Raw genomic sequence first — 23,524 nt, forward strand, 5'->3', positions numbered from 1 at the left:
AGGATCATATGTTAGGGACACTCTCCTAGTCAGTTGGCACCTAATCTTATTGGGTCATAAATCCAACAAACTATGAACAGTCTGAACCCTCCTCGGAAAAATGCACAGAAAATTATTTGTAAACAGTTTCGGGGGAATCATGGATACAGACAATGGAAGACGCTAAATTTAGTCTACTTCACTCAATCAAAAAATGTTCAGGGTAGCAGAATGCTTGAGAGTAAACCAATTTCTTTTTTTTCCTTAAGCTTATTTTTATTTTATTTATTGAGAGAGAGAGAGAGAGCATGGGAGGGGCAGAGAGAGAGGGAGATAGAATCCCAAGCAGGCTCTGCACTGTGAGCACAGAGCCCAATGTGGGACTCGAACTCACAAACCGTGAGATCATGACTTTAGCCGAAATGAAGAGTCGGACGCTTAACCGGCTGAGCCACCCAAGCGCCCCGATGAGTAAACCAATTTCAAGTGAGCATATGAAGGCTGAGCCTCACCAGCTCATCCCCTTATTTTGTTCCCAGAATCCCCATTTCTCCATCGCCTGTCCATGGTGAAAAATGTAGCAAAGAGGGGCACTGTGAGTAAGGTGCTGGGTCACAAAATTTCCTGTAACCTAGAAGCTGCCGCCTAGAGTACTGGGAGGATCAGAGCCCCAAGGCTAGAGCCAAAGAGGCTTAGAGCCGAGCGAGTCTTCGAGCCAGGGTCTGTCTCTGACTGATGTTCCCCCAGGAGTGGACCATGGGAATGGCACCCAGGCGGGTTGAAGCCTGGGCCCTGGCCAGCCTCAAAGCTTTGAGGTCAGGAAATCCGGAGGCAGGGGAGAGGGACACCGTTGCCACATTCCCCGGCCCCTTTGAGACCCCCGAGGCAGGAAGGCTGCCCGGCCCCACCAGCTTCCCTCCCAGGCTCCTTCCTGTGCCTCAGCGACTGACAGCGCAAGGGAGAGAAGGAGGCCGGGCAGGTGTTGCAATCCGCAGCTCCTGGGCCTGTCACAGACTGAGCCATTAACGACAGGGCTGGGGAGAGAAGCCAGCCTGCGGCTGTTTTCAGGAACTTGCCCTCAAAAGGAGAGCAGAGACGGTTCTCCAGGGCGGTCCTCCAGGCGGGTGCCCGCTGCAGGCTCCAGCGTGAGTAGGGGATCCCCAAGGAGGGCTGCATCTCCGGCTTGATGAGTCCCAGGTCCACTCTCCCCCGAGCTCTGCCAAATGCCCGTATGCAGGCCTGGGACCAGGGCTCCTGCCTTTCGGATTGGTCCCTGGGAACCAGGAGCCCTGGACACTGAGTGTCTTTGACCAGGGCTGCCTCCTCTTTGGGGGTAGGGGGTGTGCATCGGGGAAGTCATAAATAGCCGAATATTTCTTTGGGGACATCAAGCTGGGCTCGGGGAAGGACACAATCGCCATCCCTCTCCGCGTCCCTGTCTCGGACCCTGTGTCTCAGCCCGTCCCTGTCTCCCCTGTTTCTGTCTTCCTCCCCAGCCCCTCCCTGGCCTGGGCTCTGGGTCTCTCTCTGTCTGACTCAGAGTCTTGCTGTGCCTTCCCCCATCTCTTACATTTTCCTCTTGAATCTTAAACTATTTTGGGGACCTCTTGCTTCTCAGCCTTGAGTGCTAGGGTCTCTGGGTCAGCATCCTTATCTCCTGGGCTCTTTCTTTCTCAGAAAGAATCAGTCCCAGATTCCTTCCCCCCAGAAAGAATCTCCATGTAGGAGAGTAAACACAACAGGGGAGAGAGGGTGTGAGCTGGGGAAGGGAGAGCAGGGGAGAAGGCTGAGTGCAGGGAAAGGAGAGGAGAGCAGGAAGACGTGAGTGATAGCAGTGCCTCCAGGAGGCAGCGGGTTCGACTGGAACTGAGCGGGAGAACCGGGCAGATGGCTGGAGAGAAGGCGAGACTGGGGTCCCAAGGAGCCACAAGTAGGGAACCCAGAAATGGGGCTCTGAAGCCATGCCATGTGACACGGATCAAAGCAAGGTGGCGGTCCTGGGGGGTGGTGACCACACAGCCCATAAGCGGGAGAGGAGGCCAGGAGGGTTCTGGATTCCATGATGCAGTGCCCCGCTTCATGGCCCGTGAAAACAACCGACAGTCCCCGAGGGCTTCTTCTACGCAGGCTCTGCGCTGAGCGCGTTTATCACAGACCCTCTCAGTGCATCCTCACTACAGCCCCGAGAACAGGGTGCTGATGTTCTCCCTCTTTCACAGATGGGGACGCTGAAGTTCAGAAAGGTGAAGTAACCTGTCCAAGGCCACAAAGCTGGTAAGTAGCGGAGTCGGGGCTGGAGGCTGGTCTAACTCAGAGCCGGACTCCCCACTTGTCTACATACCGGCCCCCAGAGAGTGAGACCACGCTCCAACAGGCCCCAGATCACTCTCAACACTCTCAACTGGGGTAGGGGTCACCCAGGGCTGCAGTGGGGGACCAGAGACTGATGTCAGACATGCCGACACTCAGCAGCAACCCAGGGGGAGGATGCCCGGCCTCTCAGGGTGGGGTTTGGCTACCCATTCGGGACAGGAGTCAGAGGACAGGGATGAAGTGGTATCTCACTGGGCACAGGCTGGGCCTTATGCTGATCCTTGCTAGGGCAGCAGGGCTGGGGTATGATCAAAAGCACAAAGAAATGGAAACCAGTGTCCCAAAATCTGGGCCCAGGAGGCTAAATCTTCCCCAACAAGTGTGTGTGTGTGTGTGGGGGGGGGGGGGGGGGGGGAAGGCAGGGCGGTTGATGCTAATCAAACTGGTATAATGTAGTAAGAAAGCTGCCGACCACTGATTAGTAGACCGGGGTGCTCTGAACAGTGGTGCAGGTTTCTCACTGCACAAAGCTGCCCAGCTAAGGAGTAAGTAGAAGCTGAAATCCAGTCTATTCTTCAGTTGCCAGTTCTTAGTGTGAGCCTGCATCTGCCCAGAGGAAGGGGCGCTCTTTTCCTGATTTGCAAAAAAGTGACTTACGGGCTAGCAGTCCCTTGGCATCCTGGTACCGAAGTGTATACAAATAGCCCAGGGGTTGGGGTAAGGCCCCTGCCTTGGGTATCTGGGAAGTTCTTATTCATACCCCTGCCTGGGAGGAAGAGAAAAAAGGCGAGAAGCTTTCCCCCTTCTGAGCACAGGGGGTCTGCTGGGACACCACTTACATGCATGTGTTCCTATATGTACACTCAGCTAGACAGTGATTTCCACTGACCTGCCACCAAGGGTGCCAATTAGTGCTGAAGAAGCAGGTGCCTGGCCCCAAGACCCCAATGGGAGCAGAATGGAAGGTTAGGCTAGAAGCCCACCATGGCAGAATACCTTTGGCATACTTCCAGAAACAGAAACTGGAGGCTCCCAACAGGCAGGCACTGTTGCCAGGACCACAGGGCACCTGGCCCCAGAAAACCTCCAGAGGTCTATGCCCAGAAGCGGGGGGTGCATGGACCTCCGTGTCCTCCCTTTCCCACCATCGCCACAGAGGCCAGCCTCCCCCAGGTGTAACCTAACAGCCCCTTGCCTCAGCTACTCCATGCAATTATCACTTTCCGCCAAGGGGCGCCTCTGACCTTTCTGGCATGGCTCACTCAGGAGAACATGCCTAGTGCTCACGCGTGTGCAACCTGGACGTGCCAGGAAGTTAACACCCCAAAGAACAGCCCTTGACTGATGGGGGATAGAAGTCAGTAGATGAATGTTCCCATCCTCCCTCCTGTTCAAGGGATAAATTGTCCCTTGGGTGGATAGCTCTGACGTGTGTTCTACACGGCTCCTCGGAAGGTTCCAGCAGGATGGAGCCCCAAGTCTGTGATACACCCTTATGTCGGCTTTCCCTCCTTACCTGTGATCATTCTCCCCACCCCCTCACTGTTCCTGGGATCCTTCCTATTAAACTACCTGTGTGCAACCCCAGCTCAGATAAAAGGGAAGGGGAAAGAATGCTATTCCTTGACGCTCCTGTCCCGCTCTCTCCTAGAAGGCAAATATAGTAACAACAGTGGCAGTCACTCACACAGTCATTTCCTACATGCCAGGCACTATGCGAAGCCCTCGTCTTGCACCATTTCTTGTCTTCCTCCCAAAGCCCTTTGCAGTATAGGCTGTTGTTACCCCCATTTTGCAGACAAAGAAACTGAGGCTCAGAGAGGTCAAGTCACCTGGCCAAAGCCACGCTGTGGCAGAGCAAGGGTTAAGCTCGGCTCTTACTCCAAAGCCCATGACCTTCACCATCCCCCTCTACGTCCAGGTGAGCACCAAGTTGGCGCTATGGTGGAGCTGGGAACCTGGAGCCTGACCAGAGCTGCCCTGATTATCCTGCTGCTCCCCAGAAGTGAGTGTGGCCGGGATAGGGGTGCCGTGGGGAGGGAGAGGAGTCACAGCGAGAAAGACAGAGTGGGTGGAGGTGGGAGTCATTTCCCTGCACTGCCACACTGCTCCTGGGGTTCCCAGAGAATCAAGGCTGGGCCACAGATGTGTGGTAGCCGGCTCCCACCCACAGAACCACCATCCATGAGGAATGGTGAGCGGGCCTGGGCTGGTCAGCCTGGAAAGGGCTGGGTGACCCAGGCCTTGTCTGCAAATCTCTGCCAGGCTGTCAGAAGGAAGCTCTGAGTCCCCTGCGGGCTTCGTGGGCAACAAAGAGATCAGGGTGGGAGCCACAAGGAGGCAGGATTCATCCTGGAATCGGGAAGCCCAGGTAGAGCTCCCCAACTGTGGAAACTCTATCTTGAGAGGTAGAGGGCTTCCCATCTCTGGGGATATGCAAGCCGAGGCCAGGGTTGACAGGGAGGCTGTGCAGCAGGGGCCAGCGCACTTTGCTTGATAGGACTATGGAGGCCACATACAGTCTCTGTTGCATGCTCTTATCTGTTTTCTGTTCTGTTTTCACCCTTTAAAAACGTAAAACCCACTCTTCGCTGGCAAGCCATACAAAGCAGGCCACCCTCAGCCCTGCTGAAAAGGATGCAGTGCCTGGAGGAGTTCTGGAGTGCACAGTTTTGCGAGGTCCCTTCCAGTCTGAAATTCTGAGTCTGTGAAGTGATGGGAGCCCCACGTTGAAAGTCATGAACTTGCTTCGTGATCCTGGGAGAATCCCTTCTCCTCTTAGGGCCTCAGCCTCCTCATCGGCAAAACAGGCCCAGGAACACATGACAGAGGAGAGGAGGCATTGCGGGGGGGGGGGGGGGGGGGGGGGAGGGGGGCAAAGTGCAGCGCTGCCTTATCTGTTTAGACAAGAAATATTCACGGAGAGCCTACTCCGTGCTAAGCTCTGGGAATACAGTCGTGAGCCAAACAGCCAAGGTCTCTGGCCTCACGGCACTTCTGGCCTGATCTCTGGGGAGACAGACAAACAACTAACCACATGGCTCCGTAATTAGGAAGGATGAAAAGAGCTTTAGGAAAGTTCAGGGCACTTGGCCTGGTCTGGTTGATCAGGCCCTGGTCTGGTTCCCCCAAGATGCTAAATGTTAAGCAGGTGAGAGAGAGGAAAAAAAGAGCCCCTGAAAAAGGAACAGCAGGGTACAAGGATCTGGAGATTGGAGAGATCGTGGCATTTTCAAGGAATAGGAAGAAGGCCAGAGTGACTGCCGACGAGAGGGGGTGGTCTGAGCTAGAACTGGGAGGCGTAGCATGGACAAGGCCAGGAGGGCCCTGAGAAGGACCTGGGTTTTCATCCTGATCATGGAGCAAAGACATTGATGGTGCCTGGCATGTCATTACATCTAATCCTTGCAGCAACATGAAAGTAGGGACTATTTTTCATACCCATTTTACAGATGAGAAAATTGAGGCACAGAAAGCCTCGGTAACATACCAGGATCACACAACGAATAGGCAATAGAACCAGGCTCTGAACCGAGGCGGTCTAGTTCCAACATCTGTGCTCTTACCCACCGCACGGCTGCAGTGCTGAAGCGCCGTGATCCGGAGGCAGTAACACAATCGGATCTGAATTCGGAGAGCTGGGGCTGTGGGCTGCCTATCATTCCAACCACCGCTTCCACCACCTTTGGGGAGGGTGCCGCAGGGGGGACCTGTCTCTGTCCTGCGGTGTGCTGGAGCTGGCTTGCGAGACCTAAGGGCGCACGTTTCCTCCCAAGTTCACATTCAGTGATGTCACACGGGTGGCCGGAAAATCAGTCTTGGTGGGAAATATTTACACCAGGGAAAGCAGCCCATACTACAAATCAGGATGTGGCTTTCTTGTACAATCGGTTGATAAGCATTGATCAACACATCATTTTCTCTCTCTCTCTCTCTCTCTCTCTCTCTCTCTCTCTCTTTTGCCCCTGAGAGCCCCTCACCGTCCCCATAGACATTCTCCCCTTTCCAGCCCCCATAACTTTGGCGGGGAGGCAAGAAGGTAAGGGCCCTGAGTCTAGGAGTCCAAAGACTTAGCTTTTTGGCCCAGCTCTGCCAGGCACAGGGGTGACTCATGGCCCATTCTCTCCCACCCCAGGCCTGGAGGAATGCGGGCACATCAGCCTCCCAACCTCCACTGTCCGCCTGGGGGACTCCATCACAGCCTCCTGCACCATCAGCCCCAACTGCAGCCACCTGGGCCCGGAGTCACAGATTCTGTGGAAGTTGGGAACACAGCTTCAGCTCGGAGAGAGGCAGCTGCGTCTGGCAGATGGGAGCCAGGAATCCACCATCACGCTGCCCCCGCTCAACCGCCCGCGGGACCTTCTCTCCTGCTGCCTGCGCTGGGGCAACAGCGTGCAGATCCTGGACCAGGCTGAGCTGTGGGCAGGCTGTAAGTCCCTGCGGCCGTCTACCCACTCCGCCTCCGTGCCCTCCTGCCAACACGAATAAGAGCTAGGATTCACCGAGCACTTGCTCAGTAAGCACATTATGGGCATGGTATCAGATAACCTTCCCTACCAGCGAGGAGTGCTCTTTAGCCCCATTTTGCAGATGAGGAAACTGAGGCTCATTTGGTGAGGGGCACAGGCGAATAAGGATGTGGCCGAGATTTATATCAGCCGGCGTGGCTCTGAAGTCAGTGTAGTAACCACTACTCCATACGGCTGCCACATAAGCCCAACTACCCAGCCACTGGAGGGTGTGCCCAGGGAGGACACACTTTACCATCTGGGCCTGCTTTCAGTTTCTCTGCAACTCAGTCTCAGCCCTCTGCTCAAACTGAGAAGCAAGGAGACGATGCCAAGCCAGTGCATGAGGAGAGAACTAAGACCAGGTTTCCTTGTTAAGAGTCACTAGGAGTAGAGCAAACACTTACACAGCACCTGCCATGTGCCAGACATCGCCCTGAGCGCTTTGTACATAGTGAGTCACTCAGCCCTACCCGGGGGGTAGGCATATCACCATCGCCCCGTTTTACAGATGAAGAAACTGAGGCACAGAGCGGCTAAATGACATGAAGATCACAATGGCTAATAAATGGCAAACCCAGGATGAAAACCCAGACCTACACTGTCACGGTCAAAGGGGGCCGAGCTGAAGGGGTCGGAGGCTCTGTGATGCCCGCCCTGTACCTGCCTATAATTTGACTTGCCCCAGGGATGCCCCTCCAGGGTCACCCCGAAGGAGGCGAGCGAGTAGACAAGGTGACCCCAGAGGGAACAACCCCGAGCAAGGAAACGAAAATAACTGGTTCCAGTCAGAGCTTTCTGAGTGGCCCTACTCCAAGCCCTCACTCTCCCCACCCTTCGTGCAGACCCTCCCGCCGCGCCCCACAACCTGTCCTGCCTCATGAACCTCACAACTAACAGCCTCATCTGTCAGTGGGAGCCAGGACCCCACAACCACCTGCCCACCAACTTCACCCTCAAGAGCTTCAAGTAAGGAGGGGTCTCTGGCCCCGTTCCTCTGGGTCCTGGGGTGGGGCATGGGCGGGAGTGGGGCTGGGGGAGCCAGAGGCAAACACGGGAGGGAGAAGGGAGCCTCGCTTTCTTCTTCTGCTAGACACCCAAGCCTGGCCTATTGGCAGGAGCCGGGACAACTGCCAGACCCAAGAGGACTCCATCCTTGACTGCGTGCCTAAGGACGGAGACAGCCACTGCTCTATCCCACGCAGATACCTGCAGTTGTACCAGCACATGGGCATCTGGGTGCAGGCAGAGAACGCACTAGGGACTGGAAAGTCCCCACAGCTGTGCCTCGTTCCCATGGATGTCGGTGGGTGGCTGGGTGTGGGGGAGGGGAAAGGCCCCCACAATGGGCAGATCCACAGAGGCACAGAGAGGGACTCCCAGACCCAGTGACAGACAAGGAGACCCTGGATGGCCTAGAGATAGAGGCAGACGAGAGAGACAGAGACGAAGTGGAATGCAGATGGGGACAGAGCTACGGAGACACAGACACACAGACGTGGGAGAAACACCGAGGCAGGGAGACACGTTCTTTCAGCGAGCTTCTTGAAGTGCCCACGGCACACTAGGCAGGCGTTGTTCTAGGTGCTGGAGACCTGAACGAAATATCAGAAGTCCTGCCCTTGGAATGTTACGTTCTAGTGGGCAAAATAAATAAAATAGAATGTCAGGCAACCAGAAGTACGAGGAGGGAGTTAACACAGAGGGGGAGGTGGGGAAAGGCGGGGGTGGGGGACAATTGCTCTTTCAGTAAGGTGGTCAGGGGTGGCCTCACTAAGAAGGTGACATTTGAGAAGATCCTTGAAGGAAATGAGGGAGCAGGCTGCTGGATATCTGAAGGGTAAGATCTCCAGGCAGAGGGAATGACGAGTGCAAAGGCCCCGGGGCAGAAGGATGAGACAGAGACCTAGGGAGAGACAGACACATATATACAGACAGACCTCCAGAAACATGATGACATGGAGATGAAGAGACACAGAGAGACGGAGAAAAAAAGAAGCAGGCTGACAGAGACCCCAGGGGTGGAGACCCCAGGGCAGAAAACGGAACAACAGGCAAAGAGAGAAGCAGGAATAAGGCAGAGCCCTATAGGATGGGGCAGGGAAGGTTTCTGACAACCCCTCCTCCTTACAGTGAAGCTGGAGCCCCCCACACTGTGGGCCCTGGCCCCCAGCCCTGAGGTGGCCCCACCCCAGCCAGGCTGCCTGCTGTTGCGCTGGGAGCTATGGAAGCCGAGCCTCTACATAGAACAGAAATGCGAGCTGCGCCACCAGCCACAGCTCGGAGAAGCCAGCTGGGCCCTGGTGAGGTGGAAGGCAACCTCAAGAGCCCGGAGTGGGGGTGGCTGAGGGGAGGGTGGCTGAGCTGGGCCTGAAGGGCACAAGGATCCAGGCTCAGAGCCACGGCCATCCCACCAGGTGGGCCCCCTGCTCCCTGAGACCCTCCAGTATGAGCTCTGTGGGCTCCTCCCGTCCACAGCCTACGCCCTGCAAATGCGCTGCGTCCGCTGGCCCCTGCCTGGCCAGTGGAGCGACTGGAGCCCTAGCCTGATACTGACCACCGCACAACAGGGTAAGTGGGTGGGGAGGGGCCAGGAGCAGCCATCAGGACAAAGTCCAGCCTTCGGGGCCCTCCCTGAGCCCCTCTTCCTGCTCCGTCCCCAGCCCCCATCGTCAGATTGGACACATGGTGGCGGCAGAGGCAGCTGGACCCCAGGACTGCGGATGTGCAGCTGTTCTGGAAGGTGACCCCTTCTGAAGGCCATCCCTCCACCCCTGAGACTTCTCCCAACCCAGACAGATCCCTGTGGGCTGGGGCTCAGGACTCCAACAGTTCTGGGAGGTTTGGATGCATTTGTATGTGATTTGCATGCACTTTGCATGCACCTAGGAAGCTGGGTAGCACCGTTCTGGAGAGACTACAATGTAGGACTCACCTATGGCAAAGAGTCAGCTCAGGGAATGGTTAAGTGCCAACCTGCTCCTTCCTTTCCTCCCTCCTAGGACCTGGCATGGGGAACAGGGAAGAAGGAAGGGAGGGAGGAAGGTTGGCTCCCAGCCTGTGGGGGCTCAGTTCCTATGACCCACCCACCCCATCTAGAAGCCCTTCCCCACTCAAGATGAGCCGTGCGCCCCCACCCCTTATCTTCTTCTTCCTGTGTCCACCGCAGCCAGTGCCCTTGGACAAATACAGCGGGCAGATCCAAGGGTACCTGGTCAGACCACCAGGCCAGACTGGGGCAGTCCCAGCCCTCTGCAACACCACGGAGCTAAGCTGCACCTTCCACTTGCCCTCGGAAGCCCGGGAGGTGGTCCTTGTGGCCTATAACACAGCCGGGACCTCTCATCCCACCCCAGTGGTCTTCCTGGAGAGCAGAGGTAAAGGGCGCTGGCGGCTAGTAGAGTGTAGTGGGTGAGCACGTAACGTTCAGAGGCTAGACTGCCTGGGTTCACAACTAGTCCCGTCACTTGCTAACAGTATGACCCAGGCAAGTGACCCCTGGCCTCGGTTTACTCACCTAGCAAAGGGGGACAATCCAGTGCCTACCTCAAAGCCCTGTTGTGAAGGTCACATCCATTAAGACATGTGCCTGGCACCACGTTCCCGCTCAGTATGTGTTAGCTACTCTCATTATCATCAGCCGGAACCAAGTTAAGCTGGTGGTGGTACCACACACGCTCCCATTCACTCACACGCTCACAAGTGCAGACGCTCATAGACACGCATTCGCGTGTGCGTGTATGCACGTGTGTACACGCGCGCACACACGCGCACACACACACACAGTCCATTCTGCCAAAGAAGATAGGAAGAAAGCCCTACATTTTCCCGGCTGGAACACGGTCCCTACGTTAATTGCTCATTCTCAGGGGATCGGCCACCACCACCCCCAGGTTCCCCTGAACATGGGTCCTCACAAGGTGACACCAGCGATAACAAGAGCTCGTACTCCAACTTATGAGCCGCATGACCTTCGGCAAATTACTTAACCTGTCTCAGTTTTCTCCTTGATAAATTGGGGCCAGGGTAGCGCCTCCCTCTAGGACTCTTAGCGGACTCAGTAAATTCACACGTACCAAGGCCCATAGCCGCACAGACCATGAACTACACAGCGTTAGCACCAATCCCTGTCAGACACTCCTCGGCACGAGGCACTGTGCCAGGCTTGTTCTAGGCATCATCTCATTCGATCTGCGCCAGGACCCTTACAGAGGAGCAAACTGAGGTCCTGATGTTGACTTACTCAAGGCCACCCGGTTTGTAAGTAACAAAGCCAGGATTTGAACCCAGGCTTCTGGCTCTGGGACCCGCATTCTTCTTGCTTTTGCTCTCTCACCTCCTACCCTGTCTCCAGGCCCACCCCTGGCCAGGCTCCATACCACAGCTCGAGATCCCCACAGCCTCTGGGTGGGCTGGGAGCCCCCCAGCCCTCGGCCTCGGGGCTATGTGATTGCGTGGGGCCTGGGTCCCCCCAGCCCCAGCAGCAGCAATATGACCTGGAAGATGGAACACAACGGGAACATTTCCGGGACGCTGCTGCAGGGTGAGGCAGGCCTGGGGACCTGGGAGGCAAGGAGGCAGTGTTTGTCAGGCAGAAAGCAAGGGGCAGGCTGAACCCCCCTACAGAAGAAGCAGACTCCCCAGTCTTTCTTGGCTCTTTAGTCTCGTCTCATACCCCCAGAATCAGGAAGTTCTTCCCCCAGTCTAGCCAGATCCTCCCTTTTCACAGCCCTGCCCTGCCCCCTTTCTAGCTCTCCTCCTTTTCTGCCCTTACGTCCATCAAATGATCTGAAGAGATAGACGAGGCTAGCCCTGCAGCACAAGGCCTGGGTTATTCCCCACTGGAGGTCTGAGGTTAGCTTCTGATCATCTGCAGAGGTTAGCCCCTCACCAGGGGGCCTGCCCCATTTTCGCTCCACAGAGAACATCAGGCCCTTTCAGCTCTACGAGATCACCGTGACCCCTCTATACCAGGACACCGTGGGACCCTCCCAGCACATCTATGCCTACTCCCAAGAGATGGGTGCGTCAGCCACCAGGCCCCTCCCAGAATCCTCCCCTCTCAACGCCTGCCTGGGGCCCCACAATCAGGACTATGAGGGAACATTTCCTTCCTCCCCCACCTCTGACCCACAGGAGACCCTCTCCCAACCCTAAGGTGACCCCTGGCTTACAGTGGACCCCTGCAGCCGGACAGAAGTCAGAAACTGGGGTGACAGAAACTGGGGAGTGAGTTGGGCAGAATTCACGAAGCGAGTCTGGCAAAAATCAACCAGTTTCCCTGAAAGAAATTAAGTGTCCTGTGTGGCAGAAATTAGAGAGAAGGCCCGCCATAAAGTCAGAGAGCGAGTGGCAGAAATCAGATAGTGAGCCCAACAAAATCAAGCCTGGCAGAAATCAGGCGGCAAGGCTTTGGAGTCAGAGAACCAAGTGCAAATCCTGACTTAGCCACTTATTAGCAGTCTGTGGAATTCAGTCAAAGGTGCTGGCAACATGAGGCTTGGGCATGGGTTCCCTTGGACTCTCTTCTCCCACTCCCCGCCATAGTGCGGCTCAGTTCTGGGCTCTGGGGAGCCACAAGATGTCCAGCTAGGCTCTCCACTCTTCCCTGCTCCCCGTCAGCCCCTGCACCTCTCTCTCTTCCGGCAGCCCCCTCCCACACCCCAGAGCTGCATCTAAAGCACATCGGCAAGACCTGGGCCCAGCTGGAGTGGGAGCCCCAGGCCCCTGAGCTGGGGAAGAGCCCCCTGACCCACTACACCATCTTCTGGACCAACGCTCAGGACCAGTCCTTCTGTGAGTCTCTGCTCAGTACCTCACAGTCCCAGAAGGCCTGGGAGGGGACGCCCAGCAGCCTTGGAGGGAGCCTTGGCATCTGGGCCCAGGCTGACCATTCTCTTCTACTCCCAGTCACCACCCTGAATGCCTCCTCCCGTGGCTTGGTCCTCCACGGCCTGGAACCTGCCAGCTTGTACCACGTACGCCTCATGGCTTCCAGCAAGGCCGGGGCCACCAATAGTACAAGCCTTACTCTGATGACTTTGGCCCTAGGTAAGGAGAGCAGGGGGCTGGCCAGCCAAGCCTGTTGGGAAGGTTCATCACCCAACGGATCTCTCATTTTGAGGCCTTGCCTGGATCTGCTAGTCTGAGGGAGGAGACTGAGCCCAACCCATGAAGCCCAGGCTGAGGGAGGAGGCCCATTCCTGCCCTCAGAGCCCAATCTGAGGGAAGAGGCCCAGCCCCACTTGCATGCACTCTAATCTCTTCTGGCTTTCCCCTCACCCCAGAGGAGTCTGAGCTGCATATCCTCCTGGGCCTCTTTGGCCTCCTGGTCTTGCTCATCTGTCTCTGTGGGGCTTCCCGGTTCTGCTGCAGACCCAGGTGAGTCCTCTCAAGACACCTAACACCTAGCTACCCCTGCCCACAGGGAACTGCAGGCTGGAGCGGGACTGTCCAGGTCCCTCTTTGCCTTCCCAGGCATCGGGGCCCATGCCTGGGTCCAGCCCTGCACCACCTCTCTCTGTACTAGGGAGCCTTCAACTGCTAGAGCGGGTGGGAGAAAGGATGGCAAGATGGGAGGGGGCATGCCTGACCCAGCCTTCACCTGCCTTCTTCTCCAGCAGGAAGAATCCCCTCTGGCCAAGTGTCCCAGACCCAGCCCACAGCAGCCTGGGCTCCTGGGTGCCCACCATCATGGTTGAGGTAAGAACCCCCATGGGAGAGGGAAATGGGCCGGGGGCGCTGGCCCAGGCTCAAAGTAAAAGGAACCTCCCCCAAGGATGAGTCTTCAGGCCTTCCCATCACTTCCTAACAAGGTGCCCTCCCTCTGGAGTAGAGCAGATCCGAGTTTGCATCCCAGCTCTACCCATTTCAAAGCCTCAGCCATCTCACTGTGAATTGAGGTGAATCTCACACAGAATCATTGGAGACATGCACCGAGCTAAGTCTGAAGCCCGTAGCACGCGTCAGGAATGTATGAGGTGCTTTGCAAGTGTCACCCTTTGGGCTCCAGCAGAGAGCAGCAGGAATATCCCCACAACTGGCCCACCGCAGGAAGGCACAGTGGCTGGGATGACTACGAGATAAATCATGCCCTCACCCCACGTCCTTGTATCCAGGAGGCCTTCCAGCTGCCTAGCCTTCGGGACCCTGGCATGCCACCCATCACCAAGATCACAGTACTGGAGGAAGAAGAGAAGAAGCCGGGGCCTTGGGAGTCCAACGACAGCTCAGGGACCTGTGGCCTCCCCACCCTGGTCCAGGCCTATGTGCTCCAGGGGGACCCAAGAACACCTTCCACCCAACCCCAGCCCCCGTCTAGCACCAACAACCAGGTCTTTTATGGGCAGGTGCTGGGCAGCCCCACAGGCCCAGGTCCAGGGCACTACCTCCGCTGTGACTCTACTCAGCCCCTCCTAGGGGGCCTTACTCCCAGCCCCAAGTTTTATGAGAACGTCTGGTTCCAGAACAGCCCCCTGGGGACCCCAGAGCCCCTCGTCCCAAACCAGGAGGATGATTGTGTCTTTGGGCCACTGCTTGACTTCCCCCTCCTGCAAGGGCTCCAGGTCCATGGGGTGGAGGGGCTGGGGGGCATCTAGCGCTTCCTGGGACCCCCACCCAGGCCTGCCTCTTGAAAGGCCTGGGCCATCCAGAGGAGAGGAGAATATCAGTAAGCCCACCATGAAAAAATCATCTCGTCCCAGAAGGGCAGGAAGACTACCAGTATCTCCCTACCTCTGGTCCCCAGCATCCTTCCTCCACCTCCCAGGCCCCATGGGCTGACCCTGCCTCTCACTTTAGTGGCCAGAGAATGCTTCATCCAACCCTGCCCACTAGCCTTCTGTGTTTAATTCCTGTAATTTTAGTCTCTTAAACCGGTTCAAGGTTTGGTTTGTTTTGGTTTCGAGAAACTCTTGAGTGTGCCTGAGTCTCTGTTCTTTTTCTTTTCAGGGCCCTAGCAGTGATGGGGGTACTTATCAGAACTGTTCATTTGTGTATTCTTTCCTTCGCTCATTAATTCCACCAGCCCACATGTAGCATTTAGGTCCTGTGCTGGCAGCAGGGATTCAAAAATGATTTGGCTCAGTCCACCCTCAAAGGACTCCCGTTCTAGTGGTGGAGACTTGAAAACTGGCCATTAGGGCACAGTGGCCAGAGTTATCTTGTGAGGGTGGGGGTGAGGGGTCACAAAATGCTATGGGATATGGGGAATACACTTCAGAAACGACCAATCCCTATTGGAAAAATATAATTAAAAACAAAATCTCCTGGGTTGCCTGGCTGGGTCAGTCAGTGGAATGTGTGACTCTTGATCTCAGAGTTGTGAGTTCCAGCCCCATTTGGGTGTAGAGATTACTTAAAAATAAAATATTAAATATATATATTAAATATTAAATATATATTTTTATTTAATATAAAATATAATATATATATATATATATATATATATATATATATATATATATATATATCCTGCCAACCTAGAAAACCTCTCTACAAGGGTAGAAGAAAAAGAAATCTGTTTTATTATTGAATGAACATTAAACCAGAATGTGAAACACATGTGCATCACCAGCAATCCCCTAAAGAGCTTGAAAAGACAGAAAGAAGTCTTACCCTTGTATATAGTCAGGTGGATACAGATTATTGCATACATTTTCTTAAGATAAACAGTAACTTGTCCTCAATGACACCATCTGTCTTTGTCACACAAAGTTCATCCTAAATTCTCCTGGTAAATGGGGTAGCCACGCAAGTTTACTAATTGTCTTTACCCAAAAGAAAACTAAATTTCTCATATCTTTATGAGAAGAGTCAGGTTTGCAACTCAGAGGCAGGCAGAAACTGGGAGACAGGGCCACTGCCTCCCTTAATGATTACATTTCAAGAGATGGCTCCCAGATCCTTGAGAAAAACATGTTGAAAAACTGGCAAGAGGCTTATTTAGCTTTTAAAAAGATTTACGAGTGCCTCAAAAGGGCAGAGAAAGAATTTACACTTACAAGTTTTCAAAAGTAAATGCTTTAAGCAAAGTGAAGGGGAGAAGAGCTTTCTCCCTCTTTGCACCAGGGAGGATTAAAATTTTATTTTTGTGTCATCAAAAATTTATTTTCCCTACTTTTAATTTGTAGTTGTCCTTACACCCCTCATTTCACCAATATTAACACAGCAAATATTTATCAAATGCCTACTATATAGCGGGTCCTTGGCACACAACTGCCTCAGGTAATCCTCCAACAATGTAAAAAACGGATACTGTTATTACCATTCCCATGTGATGAATAAGTACACCGTGACCCAGAAAGGTGGAGTGACTTGCCCACAGGATCATACAGTGAGTAAATACTGATGAGTAAAATGAGCTATGATTTCAGCCCAGGACTGTCCCATTCCAAAATCAACGACCTGCATCACGAGGCTTACCAGGCTGCCCGAGAGGAGGCTGGAACCCAGTAGTTCTTAGGGGGCCTCGTCGTGGAATACAGGAGGAGAGGAGGTGGAAACACTAGGCTGGGGGAGAAGAATATGGCAGCCCCCACGGGAGCCTGCAAAATGACCGGAGCCCAAGGCCAAGTACATAGAGTGGGATTAAGAGCGGGATGCCCAAGGGGGAAAATGGCATCTTAGAATTTACACAGCACCGCACACCACTGACCAGGCCCGCAATCACCCAGCCCCCAGCCCCGCACGGCTGCTAACCGGACCTCTCCCCTGGACCCAATCGCGCCGCACCCAAAGGGTCTTGCCTTTCCCATCCATTCTCTCGGTCTTCATCTGCTCCGGTCTCGCAACTGCACTCCATTGGTCGAGCCTGAGCCAGCATGGCGGCGCCCTTGTAACGCGGTCCGTGCCGCAAAAGGGACGGCGGCGGCCCTGGCGCCGGCCCCGCGGGGTCACAAGTCGGCATGCTGAGAACAGCGTGGAGGGCGCTGAGGTCGCTTCCGACCCAGGCAGTGGCCCAGGCTCCAGTCCGCGGGCTGCCGGGCGGAGCGTGCGCCAGGCCTCCCTTCCGCCAGTGGGGCCTTCCCTCCCCTCCTGGAGGTGAGGAGCTGAGAACCTAAGCAACTCGAGCAGGGAGGTGGGGTTGGGCGGAGATGGGGGACACGCGGGACGAGGATGGGGAAGAAAGGCCAGCGGGTGGGGAAGAAGTAAGACGAGGTGGGAGAGGCGTGGGGCCGCGGGGTGCGGAAGAAATGGGGCGGCTGCTAGGCGCCGAAGCGCCAAGACCTTGCAGGAAGGGTAAATGCAGGGGCCACAGAAAGGAGTCGAGGCTGGATTGTTTAAGGAGATGGGCCTCGGCCCTCTCTCTTCTGCACAGGTGTTATCCTTCCGGCCGTTCGCGGATATGCCATCCAGAAACCAGGTAGGAGCTCTTGGGATGGGATTTCCGCGGAGAGAGGGACGTCTGGAGGGACGCCGGGTGGCCAAGGGGACAGAGGTGGCTACTTAGAACCACTCGATGGGGATGGGCCAGAGGTCCTGAGCAGAAGAGCCCCACGTCCACCTTGTCAAAAGGCTGTAACCTGAAACCTGCCCGGGACCGGGTGGGGGGTGGGGGGTGGGGGTGGCGAGCCGGAGCGGGAGCTTTCGAACTGGGTTTGAGTGAGAGTGAGCTAGCAGGGGGAGGGCGTGCTGGGCGTACCCAGGCCTACCTAGAGTCTAGGTAGACACTTTGTGTCTACCCTTCCGTGGTGGAGGGCTTGGTTTCCCGTTCCAAGGCAGTCTGCATCTCTCTTACTAAAGAGATCTCTCTTCCTGGGCACATGATATTGGGCAAGTTACTTCCTCCAGTCACATTCTAAAATGATTGTAGAAGTTATCTATTTGAGAGGATTGTTGTTAGGATTCAGTGATAACACATGAAAAGCATTCTTAGCACTGAGCGCGATAAATGCAGTCTATGTTAGCATTTATTGCTACTAATATTATGTACATAGCGGCAGAGCAGGGTCTGACTGGAGAGGACAAGTTATCTCCCTTGTACCTCTCCCTCATCCCCGAGGGAATAGGACACACACCGAGGCCCGAGGTCGAGGGTTTCCGATTTGTGCTTACATTTCAGGTGTCCTAAAGCTAGGGGTCCCTCCTCAATCCCCTTATTTCATTCATGCAGTCAGCCAGCAACCGTTTGTCAAGTACCTGTTCTACATGAGGCCTTGGACCAGACCGGGAATTCAAAAGGAGTCAAACTCAGTCCGTCCACAAAAGGCCCCATCCTGGTAGGGGATTCGATAACTGTAGAGTCAGAGACGTAAGAGGTGGAGGCACAATATGGGATCTTAGGAAAGGCAATCTACTCCCAGCGTGAAATATCAAGACAGTTGCCTGCGGCGTTTGCAGAGGAGAAGCTGAGCCCAGAGATATCCAGTTTTGCTTGAGACCCTGGGTGCCTCACAGAGTTGGTGACAAAAGCCAGAACTGAGGGGGTGGGCAGTGCGAGTTGACTCTTGGTGTTTTCCATCCCTACACTTGACAGTCCAGCGCAGCCAAGAAGATGACCCGCCCCCTTCCACGCTGCTCAAAGACTACCAGAACATTCCCGGAATTGAGAAGTAAGCAAAAAGAAATCTCTTTGATGAGGTAGGGTGCCCTAAGAGGAGTGAGGAGGAGGAAGGGAAGACAGTGACTGGTCCGGCCTGGCCCACTGTATCTGAAGCTTGGTTATAGAATCAGGCAGAGGACTCTTGAAGCCCAGGCTTGGTGAGGGTGAGTGGCAGGGCAGAATGGCATTCATGGAGCTCAATTTTTTGCCTTTTTTTGTACTCTGGTTTAGTTAGCAAGGAGGCAACATATCTCATGGGTCTTTGTGAAATCTCTCATCTCTGGATCCTCAAAAAAGCCCTCTGAGGGAAGAAACAGTGTCCCCCTTTTATACATTACCAAGTTGTCCTATGTCATACAGCTCCTAAGGGACAGAGCTGAAAGACACCAAAGCCAGGATCCTTCTGCTCAGTCCCTGCCCTATGCCCTAGGAGCTGTCCTGTGTGACATGAGAAGAAAACGATTATAGAATTGAAATGTCTCAAGACAGATTGAACCATACCTTTTGCTGAAATGAAAATCCTCCCTTTGCCCTCCCTGTGATGGGCCTGGAACACTCACACGGACAGCCCCAATTTTGTGTAGTTATCACATCATTCCATGTTCTCAGCGCAGCACATCAGATTCATGCTGACTGTTAATCCCCGAGAAATGGCTCCCCGCTTCCACAGAGACTCTTTTGTTATAAAAGAAATTTTCAGGGGCGCCCGGCTGGCTCAGTTGGTGGAGCATGAGACTCTTGATCTCGTAGAGATCTACATTGGATGTAGAGATTACTTAAAAATAAAATATTTAAAAAAAAAATTTTTTTTTAACCGTAATTGCTTTTCAAACTAAAATGGAAACAGCATTGTTTCCCCTTCCTCCCCGTCCCCCCACACCTGTCTCTCATTGCTCTGGTTTCCGCACAGGTTTGACGATGTTGTAAGAAGACTCTTGTCTTTGGAAATGGCCAGCCAGGTAAGTGACCTGTGCAAAACCCCGGCCTCTCCTAGTCCTCTCCTCTGGGACTTCTTCCTACCGTGGTAACACTACCCCAGGCTTCTCAAGTCACAGTATTTATCCCAGTGTCATTCTGTGACCACTCGTCCATCCCCCAGACTGAGCATCTCGAGGGCAGGGACGGTCTTGTTCTCTCACTGAATCCCTAGCACCCGGCAAACAGTAGGTACTCAGTAATGATCTAATGCCTGAATGAATGAGCAAGGTTTGGAGACATTCATTCAACAAGCCATTTCACTTGTCATTGGCCTTGGACTCACCTAGATGTGAATAGCTACGTGCTGACCAAAGGCCTTGCCCTGATGAACAGAGTGAAGCCAGGCGCTGAACTTCATGGCCTAGGTTCTATGACTGTAGCCAGGGCCTGTGTGGTATGAAGTCTAGCTCTTAGGGGCTGGCAGACCACACAGATTCTCTGTCTCTATCCTCAACAGAAGGAGAAGCTAAAAGTCAAGCAAGAGCAGTTGATGAAGAAGATTGTGGCAAACCCTGAGGACACCAGCTCCCTGGAGGCTCGAAGTTGGTCAGGGGACCCTTGGGGAGTGGGAGAGCGGCGGGAAGGGGAGGGGGGTCTGCTAGCTGGTACTTGATCCAGGGCTCTTGTCTACAAGTACACTAGGTATTAGATGTGACTTGATAAAGGGAGAGACAAGAAGGACCCAGAGTGATGAAAATTGGACTCTGTGATGCTAGAGTCAGCGCTCAGGTCCCACCTCATACCTCTGTGTGAGCTCAGGAGAGTTTCCTCAGGAACCAAAGCTTGTCTCTGTGTCTCTCTCTACTCTGCAACTAAGGTGGTGTAAAGGGGCAAGTGGTCAGGGCCAAGATTCCACCTCACTCCACAGTGCTACCAGAACTTACTCTGTGTCCAGGAAGGGCCTGCTGTACTGACAGCATCTCCTTGGGGCCACCTTCCGCTTCTGCCTTTGCCCCCGTCTTTGCAATAAAGGCAGGGATCAAATATGAGGCTACCTAAGGAAGGATATTGCAAGAGTTTAGGAGATGAGTGAGAGCTGGTAATTCTGAAAACTCACTAGTGAGGGGTGCCTGTGTGGCTCAGTCAGTTAAGCGTCCGACTTCGGCTCAGATCATGATCTCACAGTTTGTGGGTTCGATCCCCGCGTCAGGCTCTGTGCTGACAGCTCAGAGCCTGGAGCCTGCTTCGGATGCTGTTGTCTCCCTCTCTCTTTCTCTGCCCCTCCCCTGCTCGCACTCTGTCTCTCTCTCTCAAAAAAAATAAATAAACATTAAAAGAATTTGAAAACTCACTAGTCAAAAAACAGAAAGGTAGCCACTGGAAGGGCAGAGGCAAGGAGTAGACCCTTGATGGTTTGGGAATCTAGTCTTACTACATTGGGTGGGACCACCAGTGCAGCATTGAATGATTAACAATGATAGCATGGACAGTAGACTGATTCCTGAATTCAACAGGAACGCTCTAAAGTTTTACCATTAAGAATGCTATGTGCTATGGTTTGGGGATGATACGTTCATAAGATTAAGGAACTTGCCTTCCTTAGACTTTGTTTTCTGAAGGAAAGAGAGTCCAAAGTCTTTTGAGATCTTGAAATTCAGAGTGCTTTGGGAGTTGTAGAAAGCTACACAAGAGCACTGGTGATTGTTATTCCTTGAGGTCTTAAAACATAACCCCGGCCTGGGCCCTTCCTTCCTCTGTGCCAGCTCTCATCCTCTGTGGTTTGTGGTTTCAGTTGTTGCTTTGACCGTCAAGATCCGCAATTATGAAGAACACATGCAGAAACACCGAAAGGTAAACCTTGGGCATCGCTCCCAGCTAAACGCCAGCAGCCGGGGGAGAGGAGTCTGAGAGGTGAAGGGCTCTGGGTCCAGAGAAGCAACTTGAGAAGCCAGATGGCCACAACGCCAAGGTGCCCGGCCCTCAGCTGCGGTGGAAAAAACATTCCCCTCCTGCCGCCAGTGGAAAAACGGGAGCCTTACCGTGCTGTGCTGAGTGTCACCAATGGTCAAGAATGCAGACTTCAGGGGCGCCTGGGTGGCGCAGTCGGTTAAGCGTCCGACTTCAGCCAGGTCACGATCTCGCGGTCCGTGAGTTCGAGCCCCGCGTCGGGCTCTGGGCTGATGGCTCGGAGCCTGGAGCCTGTTTCCGATTCTGTGTCTCCCTCTCTCTCTCTGCCCCTCCCCCGTTCATGCTCTGTCTCTCTCTGCCCCAAAAATAAATAAAAAACGTTGAAAAAAAATTTAAAAAAAAAAAAAAAAGAATGCAGACTTCAGGGCATGACCGCAGCGTCTGGCACATAGTGGGTGCTCAGTATTTCTAGAATGCAGAAGGGAGTCAGGTTGGCACTCGGTTCAAATCTCAGCTTTGCCATTTCCGCTAACCAGATGCGTGACTTTGGGGAAGTTACTTTACATGCCCAAGCCTCAGTTCTCCTGTCTGTAAAGTGGGGAGCGTAGTAGTACCTGCTGATGGGATTGCAAGGACTAGGTGAAATAATAAAGCACCAGCATGGTCATATGAAGTGTTGAGCCTTGTGCAGAGCACCTCACGTGCATCAGTTCATTTAACCCTTAGAACCATCTTTCTATCCCATTTTACAAAGGCGTAATCTGGGCGTGGGGTGATTAAGTCATTCCTCAAAGCACACCACTGAGAAATGATGTGCTAGGACTTGAAACTAGGTGGTCTTGCTCTGGGGCCCATATTCTCCTTTTGTTTGTTTGTTTGTTTGTTTGTTTGTTTGTTTGTTTTGCAAAGAACACAAGTTTATTATCTTGTAGTTGGGGTTTTTTTGGTTTTTTTTTCAAGTTGATTTTTTAATTTGTGTTTTTTGAGACAGAGAACACGAGCGGGAGAGGGCGGGGGGGGTGGGGAGAGAATCCCAAGCAACTCCACGCTGCCGCGGGGTGGGGGGGGGGGAGGGGAGGGGGGGTCAATCTCATGAACTGAGATTGTGACCTGAGCCGAGATTCAAGAGTTGGATGTTTAACTAACTGAGCCACCCAGGTGCCCCTCCAGGGCCCATATCCTTAACCATGAAGCCATATCTCAGCACAGCAGTGGGCACAGAGCTACTGTAATTTAGGCAGCTGCCCATATTTTTAATAAATACAGAGTGGTCCGGCTCTGCATGGGCGGCACCTCAGGGTTCCCCGGAGCAGGTTGATCTTGCTTCTTGGCCAGGAGAGTTTTGCTCATTTGGAGTGTGAACAGCAGCCCTCACAGGGGAGCACAGACCTTCCCTCCTCTCCAGCCCAGCTGACACTTTGCTGAGCTATGGGGAGGCTGAGTAGGTGGCGTAGGGGAAAGAGCATGAGATTTGGAGTAAGACCCACAGATGTGGATTCCAGACCTGACCTCACACAAGGTCCCTGCCTGGCACAGTTCTAGGACCTCCTATGAATCAGGTGACATCTTTGAGCCTTTATTTTCCCGTCTGTAAAATGGCAATAACAATGACAGTACCTACCTGAGAGTTGCACTGACATTTGCATAAGATTGTTGGGAGGTTTCAATGAGATGATGAAATGACCATCCCTTGTTACTGTATAGTGGCTCACACTTAAATAGGACACTAAAAGTAATATACCAACTCTCTCGCAGGACAAAACCCATAAACGCTATCTGCTGATGAGCATCGACCAGAGGAACAAGATGCTCAAAAACCTCCGTAAGACCAACTATAGTGTCTTTGAGAAGATCTGCAAGGAGCTGGGGATTGAGTACACCTTCCCTCCTCCATACCACCGGAAAGCCCACCACCGCTGGGCGACCAAGAAGGCACTGTGCATTCGGGTACGAGTCGGAATTGCTGCGCTCGTTGGCCCCACTCTGGGACTGTGGTGTTAAGGTCAGAAGGGAGGGTAGTCTGTTCCTGACCGAGGCATGGAACTGGCCCCAAAGCCTTGAGGAGGCTCCCAGGCCGTCAGCCCCGTGGAGAAAGGCTGATGTGACCATCCGGGGGAGTCCGTTCTCACCCCAGCTGCTCCAAGTCTGAGGTTTTGCATAGAGTTACAGTCTCTTCCTGCTCCCTTTCATCCCCAGGTTTTCCAGGAGGTGCAGAAGCTGAAGAAGCAAAAGAGGGCCTTAAAAGCTGCAGCAGCGGCAGCCCGGAAACAAGGCCAGAAGAACCCGGAGAGCCCTTCCAGAGCTGGACCAGAAGCAATCAAAGAAAACCAATAAATTGTATTAGAGTTCTGTC

At 53.9% G+C, this 23,524-nt stretch overlaps 2 protein-coding genes across 5 annotated transcripts; both read left to right on the forward strand.

Moving 5' to 3' along the window:
- Positions 1 to 968: 968 nt before the first annotated feature.
- Positions 969 to 14,730, forward strand: CSF3R (colony stimulating factor 3 receptor). Of its 4 annotated transcripts, none has more exons than XM_058718041.1 (18): positions 969 to 1,124; positions 2,199 to 2,253; positions 4,214 to 4,297; positions 6,263 to 6,331; positions 6,428 to 6,724; positions 7,649 to 7,772; positions 7,922 to 8,109; positions 8,937 to 9,106; positions 9,221 to 9,374; positions 9,467 to 9,546; positions 9,973 to 10,180; positions 11,158 to 11,346; positions 11,725 to 11,826; positions 12,453 to 12,599; positions 12,714 to 12,854; positions 13,091 to 13,184; positions 13,424 to 13,505; positions 13,922 to 14,730. In XM_058718041.1, exons 3-18 carry the CDS (start codon positions 4,234 to 4,236, stop codon positions 14,399 to 14,401), a joined length of 2,589 nt encoding a protein of 862 aa, XP_058574024.1. In that variant the 5' UTR covers positions 969 to 1,124; positions 2,199 to 2,253; positions 4,214 to 4,233; the 3' UTR covers positions 14,402 to 14,730. The 4 variants fall into 4 exon arrangements, with proteins under 4 accessions (XP_058574024.1, XP_058574025.1, XP_058574026.1 ...); XM_058718042.1 differs by having other exon boundaries at positions 13,427 to 13,505; XM_058718043.1 differs by lacking the exon at positions 6,263 to 6,331 and having other exon boundaries at positions 970 to 1,124.
- Positions 14,731 to 15,342: 612 nt separating this feature from the next.
- On the forward strand, positions 15,343 to 23,524 carry MRPS15 (mitochondrial ribosomal protein S15). Its single transcript, XM_058718063.1, has 8 exons — positions 15,343 to 16,844; positions 17,122 to 17,166; positions 18,280 to 18,355; positions 19,256 to 19,304; positions 19,781 to 19,865; positions 21,056 to 21,114; positions 22,927 to 23,118; positions 23,368 to 23,524. The coding sequence occupies exons 1-8, from the start codon at positions 16,709 to 16,711 to the stop codon at positions 23,503 to 23,505; spliced, it is 780 nt and encodes a 259-aa protein (XP_058574046.1). The 5' UTR covers positions 15,343 to 16,708; the 3' UTR covers positions 23,506 to 23,524.

Source organism: Neofelis nebulosa, chromosome 2 (genome assembly GCF_028018385.1).
Source record: "Neofelis nebulosa isolate mNeoNeb1 chromosome 2, mNeoNeb1.pri, whole genome shotgun sequence".
NCBI classification, from domain to species: Eukaryota; Metazoa; Chordata; class Mammalia; order Carnivora; family Felidae; genus Neofelis; species Neofelis nebulosa.